Source organism: Gymnoscopelus braueri (genome assembly GCF_963280865.1).
Source record: "Gymnoscopelus braueri genome assembly, chromosome: 17".
NCBI lineage: Eukaryota > Metazoa > Chordata > Actinopteri > Myctophiformes > Myctophidae > Gymnoscopelus > Gymnoscopelus braueri.
The window spans coordinates 30,253,421-30,269,123 of NC_137617.1; the positions used below are offsets into that span (position 1 = coordinate 30,253,421).

The following is a 15,703-nucleotide window of genomic DNA, read 5'->3' on the forward strand; positions in this document are numbered from 1 at the left end:
CACAAGATTTCAGTCTTTGCTCCTGCGAACATTAGCTATTGGGTTGTATTGTATTTAACATCATGGGTAATATTTTCATTATGTCTCTCTACTTATATAAATCCACTTGTGCCCTGAAAAAAAGATAAACCCAGCCCCGAGCTCAATGTATACCCTACCATTGTTTAAAACTCATTTAAAAAGTAAAGAAAAACGGGGGAAAGTATCTGCATAAATGGTCTCATATTTATTACACTGTTGTGAACGACTGAATAAAATGTTCACATAAGTTATTTAGGTATATCATGTTTTTCCTCATCACTTTTCCATTGCTCGGTCCTTTTGCATCCAGAAATGGCATCCAGCTACAATGCATTTGGCTTGTGAAAAATATAAATATTGTTGTAGTTATTAGCTATTAGACTTTCTTTCTTTCTGGTTGAACGGTTCCATGTTTTATTCCACATGTAAGAAAATCTAACGGGGAAATAATACAACTTATAAACCTTAAATATCACATCTGCTGAAAGTAACGAAACGACTACATAATTTGTAAATGGGCCACAGAAAACGAATGTTGGGTTAATTGTAAGTCATAAAATCATAAACAGGCCACAGTCAAACAAAGAGCAACATAGGCGCTTTATCAACAAGCGAAACTGATGCTAACGGATGCTGGGCGAGGTGTTCCATGTGTGGAATGCCGTTATTTTGTTATTACATTAAATATTCTCTTCAGAAAACATTATTTCTGTGGACTCAGAACTTGTCTGATTTGTTAACTCGTTTTAAAGTGTTAATCCAGGTCTCACCAGTAGAGCAGGCCCTCGTCATTAACATCATTACCACCACCACCATCATCATCATCATAGTCCAGCTTGCATGGCCTACAGTTAAGCCAACGCAGTCTTATGACACAATACATGAATTCAGCCTTCTACACCTCAACTTTGGAATAACTATATTTTTCTATTTTATTATTTCAACATATCTATTTTGGCTTTCACTCAGGGCAGCTCGTGACGATGCTGCGGCATATAGTGCTCCTTACGTACAAAGGTAAGCAACCTTTTTGTGAATAGCATTGATAACGCTTGAATCCACATATAGCAAACACTGTAACGAATTCGAATGAATGTTTATAGGAAGAAGAAAAAAAGAATAATCTTATATCCATATCACTCAGAAGGTAAACAAAGCTCTGACAATGTCTCGTGAAACCAGATCACAGCGCATGGTGTTGTGAACATGGTTGCCCTTACCTTTGTTGATAATCCATCATTTGGAGTGTGAGTGACAGTCTGGAGGAGCTCCTCTTTCCTCGGTCCATTTTTTGCTAAGTCCCCAACACTGATATGCATGTTTAGTGCATTAAGTGATTTCAGTAAGGTCATTCCACCATCCATGTGCACTGATTTCCCATTTTCACCAACATAGCTGGAAGTATAGCCACATTATGGCGTCTGATGAAAGGTTGCGCAGTGGCTCCATCGCTCAGGTCTGATAATCAACGGACGTTCAACTGACCCACCTTTTCATTAGACAGAAATGGGACGCGTATTGCATAAACAAAGAGCCAAGAAAAACGTTGTTAGTAGTGTTAACTGAATGAGCGGTGGAAAGCAGCTGCAATATAACCTCATGGGAAATAAGTTCCCATTCCTGCTGTTCACATGACCGTCCTCAGCCAATCCCAGAGCCCGCTGAGTCGTAAAGTTCCATCGCAAAGTTGTAAATTTTCATAAACAGCACCCCGTTTTTGTGCTTTCAGGGATTCTCTGCTATTGTAGACATGTTTAGCCCCGCCGCCATCTTGATTTTTCTTTAAAAAAGGTTGATATCTTTTTTAAATACCTAGCCAAAGGCGCAAACACGATCAAGGTGTGCAATAATGTTAGATAATAAGGTGTTTGTGGTTGTTAATTTGGTAAGCATGAGGAGATTGACTTAAAAAGGTCTATTGATTGTTTGACATTTCACGAGATTCTTTCTAGTATTAGCTGCTATTCCGATCATGTAGACTATTTAAGTGTGTCGTGCATATAGGCGTCATGGATAGGCGTCATGGTAAACATTTAGCTATACACTGAAAACAAATTAAATAATTGTCCAAATCAGAATTATATTTAAGTTGATTATTCACAGTCTAGATGCTGTTTTTTTCTGTTTTAAAAAAAATCTTTTTAATGTAGACGTCTGATTGATCTATATACACTTCAATATCCTATAAGTGTTGTAGTCTGTTGCATATAAGTGAGTGTGATATTTTCACTAAAAACTCTGTACTCGTAAATACTTTTAGAAATAGCATTTTAGACAATTAGTACCCCCCATGGAAGACTACACTAAGCGGCTAAAGTAGCCTATATAGGAGAGGTCTTTCAATCAATGCAGATCAGGTTGGCATTGACCGTTCGTACCAGGCCTTGGTGAAAGATGGAAATTGTGTTAGGTTGATTGTGTTACTTGGGATCGGCCAATTTAAGGTTCAAATTCAATGTCCATGAAGCAGGATTTGTTTTGCACATGGGCCTACTTTTTTTAAATAACAATTATTAATGGTCGGTCATAAAACCTTGTAGCCAAGTGACGCTACAATTCTGATTATATGAAAATATATTCTAATTTACTCCTCCTTTTGGTTAGAAACAAGCTGTTCCTTTTAGGTTGGCCTGGACTGGGCATCTTCCGTTTAATTCACACTAACAACGAGGATTCCTGACATTTATGGACGCAATAAAACCATAAATTCTTTAAATAAAGCTCACACCACCCACCTATACTGAGAGTCTTTAGATTTCCCTACGAAGCATTGCGGTGTTGAATTGACAAAGTGAATATGTTTTCATTTAGGCCTAAATCTCGTTATTGTTTTCCCCCGAACGAGAAAAAAAGTTGCAACATTAAGCTGTAATAAACTTCATTATACAATCAGGCTTTTTAAAATATTTATTTAATTTAACTCTTTTTGGGGGGGGGGTGTCATATACAGTAGGTGAAGAAAAAAGATAACGAAACAATTAATTAAATTTGATCTTATTCTTAAATGTATATTTGATGTCCTTAACATATAGAATAATGTATAAAATGAATATATAGGCCAGCTTGGCACGCAGGTCTACCGGTAGGCATACAGTAGGCTATGTGTATTTTTTCCAAAAGACTAAGTGTTTTTCTTGGGCCAAGCATGATTGTTTTCAGAATATTTCAAGTTCGTTCATTAATTGTTTATTGTTTCCAATGCGCTTGCAGGGCCTTTTGAGTTTACTGAACTGAATTTGAACCCGTTATTAGCCTAGTCTCGATTTATTTTGAGACATATAACTTAACCTTGTATCACAAATACTGGCAAAATGTCTTATCCTGGCAATGTCAGGTGGAGTCGACCTGCGTGGCTGTTTTGTCGGCAAATGATTTGGCAAAATATTTCGTTGGCATGATTTGTTGTCCAAATGTGTTTGTTTGGGAATTAATGAACATACAAGTCTTTTTTGGAATAGTCTATATTTCGTTTTTCTCGTGGTCAGTTAAAAAAAATCTTCTTGAATGTTGGTTCAAGCTTATAGGCTAATGAGGTTTTGCTTCAGTGTCCAAAACAATGGATGCAGGCCAAGATGTTGTAAAAAAAAAAGTATGCTGCAATTCTTTCCATTCTTTTGCAGATTTGGCCTTTACTCTTGCACGCGCGAACACACACACACACACACACACACACACACACACACACACACACACACACACACACACACACACACACACACACACACACACACACACACACACACACACACACACACACACACACGCGCACACACACGCACACACGCGTTTTGATGTGGCGCTGGCAAATCAATGATTACACCTGTTCTAATTTTAAAATAAATAAATGTCAATGAAATACATTAATATAGGCCTATACAAAATACAATTAAAAAAGGATTCAAATTTGAAATGTGAAATGCAAGAACCTATTTTATTGACCATTAGAGAAAACATAAAACTATTTTGTGATATATCTTTTAATTTAATTTCCCAAAACAAATGCCCTCTGCAATACAAGATGTATAAAACAGTCCCTCTACGCATGTTTAATTGTGATATTTGTGTTAATAATTCATGTGATTCACATCAAATTTGCATTCATTGAGTCAATTTAAACCTGAAGCAAAATGCCACAATCACAGGCAGCTTAGCAAGTTCAGAAGAATTTAAAGAGAATGTACACAATTTGGACACATGCCATAACATCATCAGCCCTTCCTGCCTTTCTTCCAACATTTGGCACACAGTGAAGGTTCTCAAAGCTTTGCACTTAACAAGATATTATCCTGTCTGGATGGAAAGCGTCAAAATGTCATAATAATTTTGTTCGTACACAGTAAAATCTGCAGTGTTGATTAAAGTCATAGTGTAAAAATGGACCCTTACGGCTCCACATATTTTGTCAGGGACAACAGTGGCGTAAAAAAAATATCTTACAAGCACCAAGCAACACTTATTAGGCACAATTGTTTCTATATTTTCATAATATGATAAGGCCTTGCTATTATGTCCACTTCCTTGCCTTTATATAGTTCCGTCTGTTTAAGAACGAGGTTCACTCTTTTCAGAGTTTCATTCTTTTTAAGAGTAACAGATTGACTGGACTGTATCATAAAACTTGTGGTGCAGTTTGTGACAGTGTCATTATTTATAGGAGCTGGCTTGCTTAGACTCCACAAGTGACATCATATCACGAGTGTTCATTAAACCACTGTCAACCTTGGTGTCTCCATTTTGGGCATGTCCTAGAGGAAAATGGTCAAACATTGTCCAAAAATTGCGAAAATAGCCCCATGGTGAGCTTGTCGACGGGATATTTTCGCTATTCATCGTATACGACAAAGTATATCGGGCTTTTAACACTCATGGCTTTACTGTGAGGCAGCTGTACAGCCCCAGTGTTTCAGGAGGTGGTGGCGGTGGCGGTGGTGTCACTGTTCCCCGTACAGGACCCTGCTTCGGGCCGGCGGGGGGGCAGCTTTGCGGGAGAGTTTGCTGTGGCCGGCGTGAGAGAAGCCAGGCCTCCTGACCAGGGGGGCCGGAGTGGAGATGACAAACAGGCTCTGCAGGGCCTTGGGGTCGTGGGACGTGCCAGCAGCAGCGGCTGCGGCATGCGGCCGGCCCCCCTGCTGCGGGAGCGCGTTGACCCGCGCCCGTGTCTCCGTGTAGGAGCTGCTAAGACAGCCCTGCCGCACGGCCACATAGCTGCTCACTGAAACACACACAACGTAAAAGTCCTCAGGGTTTCGTTTAACTCCCCGAGTGTCAAAAATGGAAATATAATCATTGGGAATAATCCATGAAGGACTGCGTGTGTAACGTTGGTCTCTGGTGGGAACACACCAGTGCTTTCAAATATCAAATATATATTCAATCAATCTCATATATGAGTGAACTGACACAATAATTGGTCCATGGCTGCGTCTATAGTTTTCATTCTGTGATTTAAGATGTGTGGAACCATCAAACCATTTTTTAAATTTGCCTTTTATATTTTTCGTTGAATTAGTGCCTGCATTCAAGGTGGAGGTTATTTGACGAAGGGGGGGAAATGAAGGGCTATTTCTTTACACAATTTCTACATTAAAGTCTGTGCAACAAATCTGCTAATCCCCTGTCATCGAGGGCAATACATTAACATTGGCATTCACCAGAAACAATGCTGTATAGCTGCAGAAAGTTCAGCTTCTTTTTGTAGCCAGTCAAATGCATTTGTACAATATAGTTAAAAAAAAATGGTAGTTATTCTGCCAAAATGACTGATAGGGCACAGTAAAATCCTGAGTGTTAATTTAACTCGGAGTGACTGGGGAAACAAACCTCACCTAATGGTTGGTAATTAACAACAGCCAATATCCTGAGTGTTCATTTAATTACGACAGTTTAGCAATGTAGCCTACCCATATGGGTATGAAAAATAACAATTATTGTCCCATATTAATTGAGTTAACATACAGAATATACTTCAGTTACTCCACAGTTAAATGAATACTCTGTATTTTACTGTGTAGTGGCCAGCCTCCTAACCAGGCTTCATCCATGCTCAAAGGAACCTCCCACCCTCCCGTATGACAGTGTTAATTTATCTGTTTTTAACTATGAGAGACTATAAATGTAACCAAATGGACCCATAAGTGTCTGTAACTCTGAGAGAGTACAAATCGTTCCTGCCGGGCAGAAACCTTGTATCTCCATATTTTAACTTTTTATGTTTAGTTTATTTGTAAATGAATGCCCTCCTAATCATACCACATGTGTCACACAAAAGTAGCAAAAATAGACGATCTACAAGCTTGCCTTATAGATCTGCTATTTTTTGCTGAAAGTGGTAAGTCTGTGTGGGGTTTTATGAATATTGAACCAGAAAAGTATTAACAAGAGCTTTGCGAAGTAGCCGTTCTTGGACATAGGAGATTTCCACGCCGACAGACAGCGACGGCTTGTTTTGTCGAATTATAAGCGGAGGATTTTACTGTGCAGTTGAGGGGGTGTTGCTAACCTGGCCAGGGGGGCACTCGCTGAGCGCTGCTGATCCTCCTGAGGTGTGGTGGTCTGCCGCGGCCGGGGGGCTCTGCCAGACGCTGGTCAGGGAGGTACTGCAGGCTGGCACATTCTGTCAGGTTTCTCTGGTTCACACTGGAGGAAGGTCTTATGACACTTATGTGGGAGTGGATGTACTGCAGGCATGGCTTGGCCCCCGGGGGAACCTATAGAGTTCACAGATTGAGACACTTCAAATGACATAATACTGTAGGTACCAAGCTGGCATTTAAGTCAAAGGAGGTGTTCATATGAAAGTTGATATAGTCCCTAATTGTGACAAATCTAGTAATAACCTAATGCAGAATAGCAGCATGACAAAAACTAAACAAAAAAAAGCTCATAAGAGACAAATAAACCAGGAAGAATTCAGTTCAGTGCAGATAAATAAAGAGCTTTCTTATAGGGCAACAAAATATGAGTTAACATTTTCTTCTTCTTCTAAGCAATCCATACCTTTTGGTTAAATGCATCTGAAAGGGCTAAAATTGCTTTTTATTCAGCAACAAAATCATTTTTTTTTTTTTTTTACAGCAATACATATTCTTTTTTTTAAATGCATCTGACTGGTCTAAAGAAGGCTAGTTTTTCTTCATGGCCTGTGGTGAGATACCTGCTGCTGGATAATGCAGTGCTGTTGTTTGGGCCTCCGGGAAAAGTCTATCAGTGATTCTAACTGAAATGACAGCACAGTAAAACACACAGATGGCATTCCATCAGTATAGCTGTCTCTCTGAGTGTGGCGTCAATGATGGCTCATTCCAAAGAGATAGCAACCTCATGAAAAATGATTAACGCTGGCAAGACAAAGGTATGATTGGACATTATTGAAGTTCTCAGCTTTTTGGAGTCTAGTCTAGTCTTTGACAAAAAGAAAAGAAAAGAAAATAATGTACTCATCTACATTAATAATAATAAAAACACTGGATAGTGATTTTTTTTGTTCTGACAACTGTAAAGCGGCTCCATGTAGCACAACTGAAACGTTACATTAGCTCGTCTGTGTACAGTGTCCTACCTTGGCCCGTTGGGGTCTATGTTGGCTCTGCTGGTAGTGCTGGTGGGACGAGGTGGCCTCGGTGTCGCCCGTACCTCCCTCTCTTCCACCTCCACCCTGAAGCAGATGGTAGACCTGCTCCACCACCCCCAGCTCTCTGAGCAGCCTCTCCCTCTGCAGCAGCCCGCTCACCCTCTCCCTCTCCTCCTCCTCCTCCTCCTCAGCCCTCTCCTTCTCTGCCTGCTCTTGCCGCTCCTCCAGGTTCCGTTCCTCCTCCGAGTCATCTACGGCTGTGGGAGTCACTGTCACACTGGACACCGTGGGGAGCTGAATGCGAGGAGAGAGAGAGGAAGAGAGAGAGAGAGAGAGAGGGAGAAATATTGACATGCAGACAAACAAAAGAGGTACCAGGGGAGAGACTTCACTTAACCCTTTAAGACCTGAGGCGATTCTTAAAAATGTTTTCTAAATCCTAACAGTTTTTTGAAAAAAATCTGGAAAATATTTTTTCAAGATTTTTCAAAAATAGCAGATCTACAAGCTCATAGCGCGGCACTCGGTGCCGCGCTATGAGCTTGTATATCTGCTATTTTTGAATAGCCAAAGAAATCTAAAGTGACACAGATGCGTTTCAGGTCTCAATGGGTTAAGTCCTTTAATAGATTTACTTATCGCTGTCGGGTGGAAACCTTGTATGTCCAAAACTGTTCCTTTTTTTATTAGAATTTGTTTTAATGTAATAATGAAAATAGCATATCTACAACCTTGTAGATCTGCTATTTTCACTACTTTTGATAGACACTCTTGTATGATGAAATAGGGCATTCATTTCCCAAAAAAAAGCATAAAAAGTGAAAGATGGAGATGCAAGGATTCTGCCCGACAGCAACGTACTGCTGTTGACATATCACAGTAAATAAAATGTACCTTAATTTAACACTGGATTTACTGGATTACTGTATAGGTAGCTCCGGAATTCATGTTAACTCCAATGGTTAACCCCATTTATTAAAATGCCGTCATTGAAAAACAGCCCAACTATGAATTAATAGTTGTGAATTTCTATTTGAGAGATACAAGGTCTTGAGAAGTATTTTATAAAAAAGTAATAGTTAAAAAGTTAGTTTTTTAATTATATTATAGGCTTTCAAACTTTTTCAATTATAGAGTAGAAACTAGCAGAATTTTTCATTGTATTTCTTATTTTTCTTTTTTTAATATTACAAAATGAATGCTTTATTTAATCATGTATTAATAGTGGTATTACCTACAGAAATGAAAATTATAAAGTGCATTTAAGGAGCTTTGGAAATGAACCTTGCAAAAACGGATTAACCAAGATGAGTTCGAATGGAACATCAGCTGAATCATGGGAACATTATTCTGGTCACGGTCTATGGATTGTAATGGGAAAGATGTTTGGTTCCCTCTTGTGGTCTTACCCTGACACTGCAATACAAAAATCATTGACGGCAGCTCGACTTATTTGCTTAAAATTATCAGCAGACATGGAAATCTGAGGAAAGAAATAGCCTACACTTACTAACAAATATAACCATTTTACTTTTGTTATATTTCAGTAATACCCTCCTTGGTTATCGTATAAAAGGCCAAATCTTTGTGTTTGCCTTTGGTAACAATGTTTAGCTTCTTATAGTTTTTATAGTTTTTTACTCCTGTCACTGTAATTTAAAATACATAAATGTGTGTAGACTGTCAGTTACTGTAACTGTAATGCTGTGACTGTTTTGTATTTTTCTTAGAGGACCACAATTGAAATAAGCCTTAGGGCGTTATTGTGTTTTTATCCTCTGTGATATTTTGTCTGCTGTGTGTTGTAGAAGTGCTGATGTGCTCTTTCCTTTTATCACCAAATTAATTAATTAATTCAAAGGTGATAAACAGTATCAATTATTTAACACACACACACACACACACACACACACACACACACACACACACACACACACACACACACACACACACACACACACACACACACACACACACACACACACACACACACACACACAATAATGATGTTCCTTTAATTAAACATGAAATGAAATAAAATGTTGAAATAAAAGAAAGAAAATAGTAATTTTCACTTACTTTGATAGCCAAATCATAGATTTTTAAGTGTCATTAAGTGGTTATGTTACAAACAATGTGCTTAGAACTTAACAGATCTAGCTCCAAAAATGTCAAATTGGCAAGTTTGTTAGTGTGACAGTATTACTTAACCCCAGTAGCAATACGTTCAGTAACTTTTACTAACAGGCCAAACAGACAAAGGCATCATTTTCATTATTAGCTCAAGTTACTATATTGCATATGACGTCACCTAGCAATGCTACTACTTAAAGCAGCTACAAGCTCCATGCTTTAGACTCCCTGTTAATTTAACTTTGAGAGTGTAAAAATTGATTCTATAATGTGCGTTCTGCATATTACCGCCTAGTTTTTTTCAGACAAGGAAGCTGGTGTTTTGCAGGGCCAACAACACCAACGTGACAGAACTCACCGTGAAAGGCTGGCTTTCAGAGTGGGAGTTGTCGGGCTCTGCTGATGGTGATTTGTGTGGTTTAACCCTCTCTCCTGCAGATTCTCCCTGCAGGTCTCTCCTCCGACTCCCCGTCGGGTCCTTCTCCTTCTCCTGCTTTAGACGCAACTCCTGCAGCTGCTGTCTGCACACAGACACCAGTTTAACCCATTATATTAAGACCTGAGGCTAATTCTACAAATGTCTTCTAAATCAGTTTTCTGAAGAAAAAAAAACGTGTGTTGCTATATCAGTGGTTCTCAAACTTTTTCATGTCAAGGACGCCCAAAATGATGTGTATTTGGTCGCCGACCCCCATCTCAAAAATATTTTGTTCCAGGGACCCCCAGAATAAAAGGTTTTAGTTCAAAATGTTCGCTTTAAAAAAATATATATATATATATTCAAAGATTTGCACAAAATGTCATGATAAAAAAATAAATAGCAGATCTACAAGCTCATAGCACGGAAGTGACTCGCTATGAGCTTGTATATCTGCTATCTTTTAATAGCCAAAACATAAAACATGGTTAAAAGTGGTTCAAATCTAAAATGACACAGATGCATTCCCGGTTTCAATGGGTTAAACTGTAGCTTCTCTGTCTGTCCGTCTATCGGTCTGTCTCTGGTGTGAAGTTAGGATTTATATACATACATACTTCAGTAATTTGTTGCTGTTGGGCGGAAATGTTAACGTCTAATACTGTTCCTTTTCAGGAAATGGAAGAAAAAAAAATCTGTGTTTCAATGGATCTAATGTAGTTACCATTTAGTGGCAAGATCTAGTTAATACTTTTCATTGGTTCAATATTTATAAAACCCACAGACACACATAACCACATTTACTTTCATTTTCAATTTAGCAAAATTAGCCGATATACAGGCTCAAATCTGCTATTTTTGCTACTTTTTGTGAGAAACTTGTGCAACAATTCACAAAGTATGGCATTAATTCTTAAAATGTTTAAATATTGAGATACAAGGTTTCTTTCCAACAGTTGCGTGTTGTTATGTATTTGGCTATTGTCCAGTGCTTTACATTTTTAACACAATTATGTTAACACAGTTGTAATTGAAGCAGAGTTTTCCTTTCGACATCGGTATGTGATAATGGCTAATTCATATTTCATCATGTGAATTTGCAGGGACATTTGCTCCTTGTACCTGGCACACTCCTCCCTGGCCTTGGAGGCTGCGGTCTCCTGGAAGAGGGAGCTGCTGTGTTTGAAGTACTTCTCGTACTTCTCACCTCCCTCCCTGGGATAAATCCTCTTGAATCCTCCCAGATGTTTGGCCTCGTACTTCTCCATCTGTTCCACGCTGGCTGCCTGTGACTGGCGCAGCTCCAAGCATCTGGGAGGTAATAAAAAAAAAAAATCAAATCAAATCAATGATGAATGGCATGTCAGGATTACACCACTAGGGGGAGTAGCGATTCATTGTATGCATCATACATGTCATCCTTGCTTTACAAACTTTAGTGACATTGACATTAATTCCATATCCCCTTACTCTGAACTTAACAATAATTAAACTAAGCTTAATAATAACCTTAACCTTATGATACTGCAGCCATGTTTGTATAGTATTCTTGCTTCCAGCATGGCTGTACCTACTTTAAAAAGAAAATGTCTAATTTCTGTAAAGTGGTAGATAAGGTAAAACCAAAGGGCTAGCATCCGGCTTGTAAATTGAGGCTATATACGAAGTGACAGTTCATATGAATGGCCTGTAGTCTCGCCGTTTCGGCCCTGCTGGTGTCAGAAGCAAATATGCTCTATTCAAGCGGATGGGTTTTTGCCGAACTTTGCACTGGATTTTATTACCTTAATAAACATTGTCATAAATACTATATGCTTCCAGTCGCTAGTTTAAAGTCTTCTTTCAATCACTAAGATATGCGTTTTGGTAAATAATGGTCCCATTTATTAAAACAATTATGATAAAGTAGGGTATGCTGTAGGAGGGGCGTGGCTACCTTGTGATGATTTTGATTGAGAAGCTACACAACTAATAGCATTAGTTGTGTGTATTATATTTATGTTCATCTCTTATATCAACACATAGCAACTTTAGTATTGCACATAGCAACCATTGTTTCTCCAAACATGGAGGATAATTGGGCATTCTAAACATTCTGTGAAAGGCCCATATTTGGCTTCATTTCCCCTGCCACCCCCAATCAACTACTAGTGTAATCACTTGAAACCCTAGCATCCCTATTCTGGGCATGTCATAATAGGTGAACATTCGGCAAAAGCAAGCGGGAATTTGGCCAAAATAGCTGCTCTACAAGCTCTCAACACAACGTGTTGTTAAGTGGTGTTATAGGAAATATGTATTTTTTTGTTAAGCAACATGTTTTACAAGGACTCTTACAGATCTCAACAGGACTTCCTGGTTAAATAAAGGAAAAATTAAAATGTGTCGCTGAGGCATTAGTCAGTCAGTACTATAGGTAAGCTTTACCTGGCCTCTCTGGAGCGGTTCTGCTGCAACCTCTCCTTCACCCTGCGTCTCTCCTCCTCTGTGATCTTGCGGCGGTCGCAGGCGCCCAGGTTGATGAGCACCAGCGTGTCGTACAGCAGGCCATCCTTCACCTCCCGGTCCAGCTTAGAGTCGGTGGTGAAACTTGGGGAGTGGTTCACCTAAAGGCATATTCACCCATAAATATTAATACATAATATAATAATAAACAGTATACAGCACGCACGCACGCACGCAAGAGATTATTGGAGTTCTAACACAGTGGAACCCCCAGAGGTCCACTGCACGCACGTGCACGCACTATAATGACTCGATATATCCATAAGAGGGTCATTGTGAATGTGTACTCACTCAGCCAGTCTTTGCACGTACCACACAGGCACAAAGCCACAAGTGACATCATGGGTTCACGTCTAGCTTAGTTCTCATCTCTACTATCCATTAACCACTTTCAAGGTGGTGTGCATATTTTGGCAATACATTCAAACATTTTCTAAACTTTTCAAGAATATTTCACAACACAAGAATTTTAGTCATGCGACGAAGTACAGGGCTTCAAATGGTTACAACTGGGCCATTGAAAGGAATGGAAAGTCCTTTCACCTCCAGCACCCAGGGTCTGAGTCTGTGGTCCAATAGCACGTCAAAGCCCAGGATCTCAAAGCAGGCGCTGCCAGCAGCGTGGTTGGGGAAGCAGGTCTGATAGTTGTGTTTGAGGATGGGGTGAGCAGAGATCAGGGTTTTGATGATAACATCCTCGATGTCGTTCCACATTCTCTCTGTATTGTAGTGCATGGACTCCAGTTGCTTGTTAAGTGAGGACAGCTTGCTGGGAAGAAGAAGAAGAAAAAAACGAGAAAGGCTGAGTTGCATGTCAGGAAATGGGTCTCTAGTCTGTACGTTAGAATAGTGGTGTCAAGGACCCCCAAATGTATATGTGTTTTGCGCCAAGGATCCCCAGAAGAGAAGATTTGTATAAAAGTTTTTCTAAATTGTTCAAATTTTTTTCACATTTTTTAAAGATTTCTTTTAGCTTGTAGATTGGCTATTTTTGAATAGCCAAAATATAAAATAGGGTTAAAGTGGTTAAACTGATTGTGATGCTATATTAACAGATTTTTCTGGGAGTGGACCCCCTGGTACCCCTTCAAGGACCCCTGGGGGTTCCACTGTGTTAGAGCTCTAATAATCTCAGAAACTGAACCAGGAGGAGCACTCCTTGGTCGGTCCTACCGCTTGCTGCCGCTGTCGTCATCACGGACAAAGTTTTCGCTGTGCTTGTTGATGGCATAGTTGGTCAGATGCATGCACACGTCTTCCTAAAGTGGATACAAGTTGAGAAGGAATTAACCATAAATATGAAGTGTGTTCTGTACATCACGCAGCTCAATATAACTGTAGCAATCACAGTTTGCATCACTAAGAGTCTTTAATTTTAGTCATTTCGATATTGGTCAGTCAACAAGCATTTGTGTATTTTGCAGTACTCTTTCTTACCACATTGCCACTTGCAGGTTCACTGTAATGAGTGGTGCAGAAGCGAGCAAGTCCCTCCTTGTACATGAATATACTGAAGGGGTCACATGATGTCACCAACACATAAATGCGCAGGTCAAACTTGTATCCATCAATCACTAATGGCTGCGGGGTATAGAACGAAGAGCATGGTTAAACCTCAACTTGTGCATGCGTGTGTGTGTGTGCGTGTGTGCGTGTGCGCGTGCGTTAAGACCCTCACCCGGGGAATGTAAACCTGACAGATCATGTGTTCTCCAGGACGAATGTCTTTGGTGGATTTGGTGATGAAGATGCCTCTGCCTTGGCAGCCTGAGTCTGGCTTACAGATGAATGTCTTGTATTTTTTGGCCCTGATGTAAGCCTGAAAGTCACTGTAACTGCAAAGAAAGAAACACTGTGATGCTGAGGTTCTACTGACCATATTGACACGCCAGCCATTTTGCTCTTACATCATTCCTACCCCAAGTATGTCATAAGGGCAAAATGTCCGCTGTGGTCACTGGATATCTGAACAAGGCATAGAAATAAATGTAAAAGTGAAAACCCACTCTGCGGGGAGGCACCATGTCCTGGGGAAGATGTTGTAGTCTTTGGGAAAGAGCTTCAGCATGCGGTTCATGTTTCGAGCCAGCAGATCCTTGCGGCAGATCTCACTCATACCCGGAAAGTGATTGATTTTCTACAACAGTAGAAAAGCAAAAGACAGACATTCATGTTCGTGGTGGATGTAGAATGTTGTCCCACTGACCATAGGAGGGTCTTAGGCACAGGTAATAGACATTTTACATGTAAGATGTAGTACCTGACTGCAGCAATATGAAATAGAGCCAAATAGGGGCCTTTCACAGAATGTTTAGAATGCAGGTTGCTTCGGTGTGACAGACATGCACCTGTGTCACTTTGGTTCCTACTGTACAAGGTGGCCTAATGAAATATATCTGTATTGTGTACAAGTAAAGGAGTGAACCTGATAGCGCTTCATGTCTTTCACGCGGTCCATTGACACCGAGCAGTCTGTCCAGAACAGAGTCCAGTCCTCGCCCTCCATCGACTCCCTGAGGCCATATCTGCGGGCAACACGTCGCACTGGGAAAAACAAACATGTGGAAGAGCGTTTTTACTGCCCTGTGTGTAAAGTGTTCAATACTGTAGAAACAAAAAGGTGTGTGTAATGTCCAAGAGAGAAATAAATTGCTGTAAATACCAAATCACATTGTACTCAATATTGTTCGGTCAAAAAAAAGGGAGACATTACCCTTTCACTGAAACTTAAACTTACCACTCTCATATTTACAGTAGTCGAGGTTGATCCACAGTCATCTGGAAGAGAAGAAACAGAGAGAGGGACAGACATGTGCTACGCAGCCCTCCCTGATCCTGTTCTCCTTTCCCGTCACAAGAGGAAGAGTGAGGCAGGTAGACAACAACAAAAACCTCCAGTGCAAGCATCAGCATCACAAATGTGACTATCAGGGTCCCCACACATTTTTAGCAATGAATTTCCAAAACTTTTCCAAAACTTTTCCAGAATATTTAGCCCAATTTCCAGGCCTATATAACAATCATTCAGCGCAATAATGTGTCTCTTACTCCTATGT

At 39.9% G+C, this 15,703-nt stretch overlaps 1 protein-coding gene across 1 annotated transcript; it reads right to left on the reverse strand.

The window, feature by feature from the left end:
• Window positions 1-4,071: 4,071 nt before the first annotated feature.
• On the reverse strand, window positions 4,072-15,483 carry ttll6 (tubulin tyrosine ligase-like family, member 6). Its single transcript, XM_080455462.1, has 14 exons — window positions 15,385-15,483; window positions 15,073-15,191; window positions 14,654-14,784; window positions 14,326-14,482; window positions 14,085-14,228; window positions 13,821-13,906; window positions 13,191-13,416; window positions 12,570-12,748; window positions 11,265-11,453; window positions 10,083-10,245; window positions 7,580-7,885; window positions 7,175-7,237; window positions 6,521-6,728; window positions 4,072-5,233 (listed from the first exon to the last, which is right to left on the reverse strand). The coding sequence occupies exons 2-14, from the start codon at window positions 15,151-15,153 to the stop codon at window positions 4,953-4,955; spliced, it is 2,214 nt and encodes a 737-aa protein (XP_080311588.1). The 5' UTR covers window positions 15,154-15,191; window positions 15,385-15,483; the 3' UTR covers window positions 4,072-4,952.
• Between the last annotated feature and the right edge of the window lie 220 nt (window positions 15,484-15,703).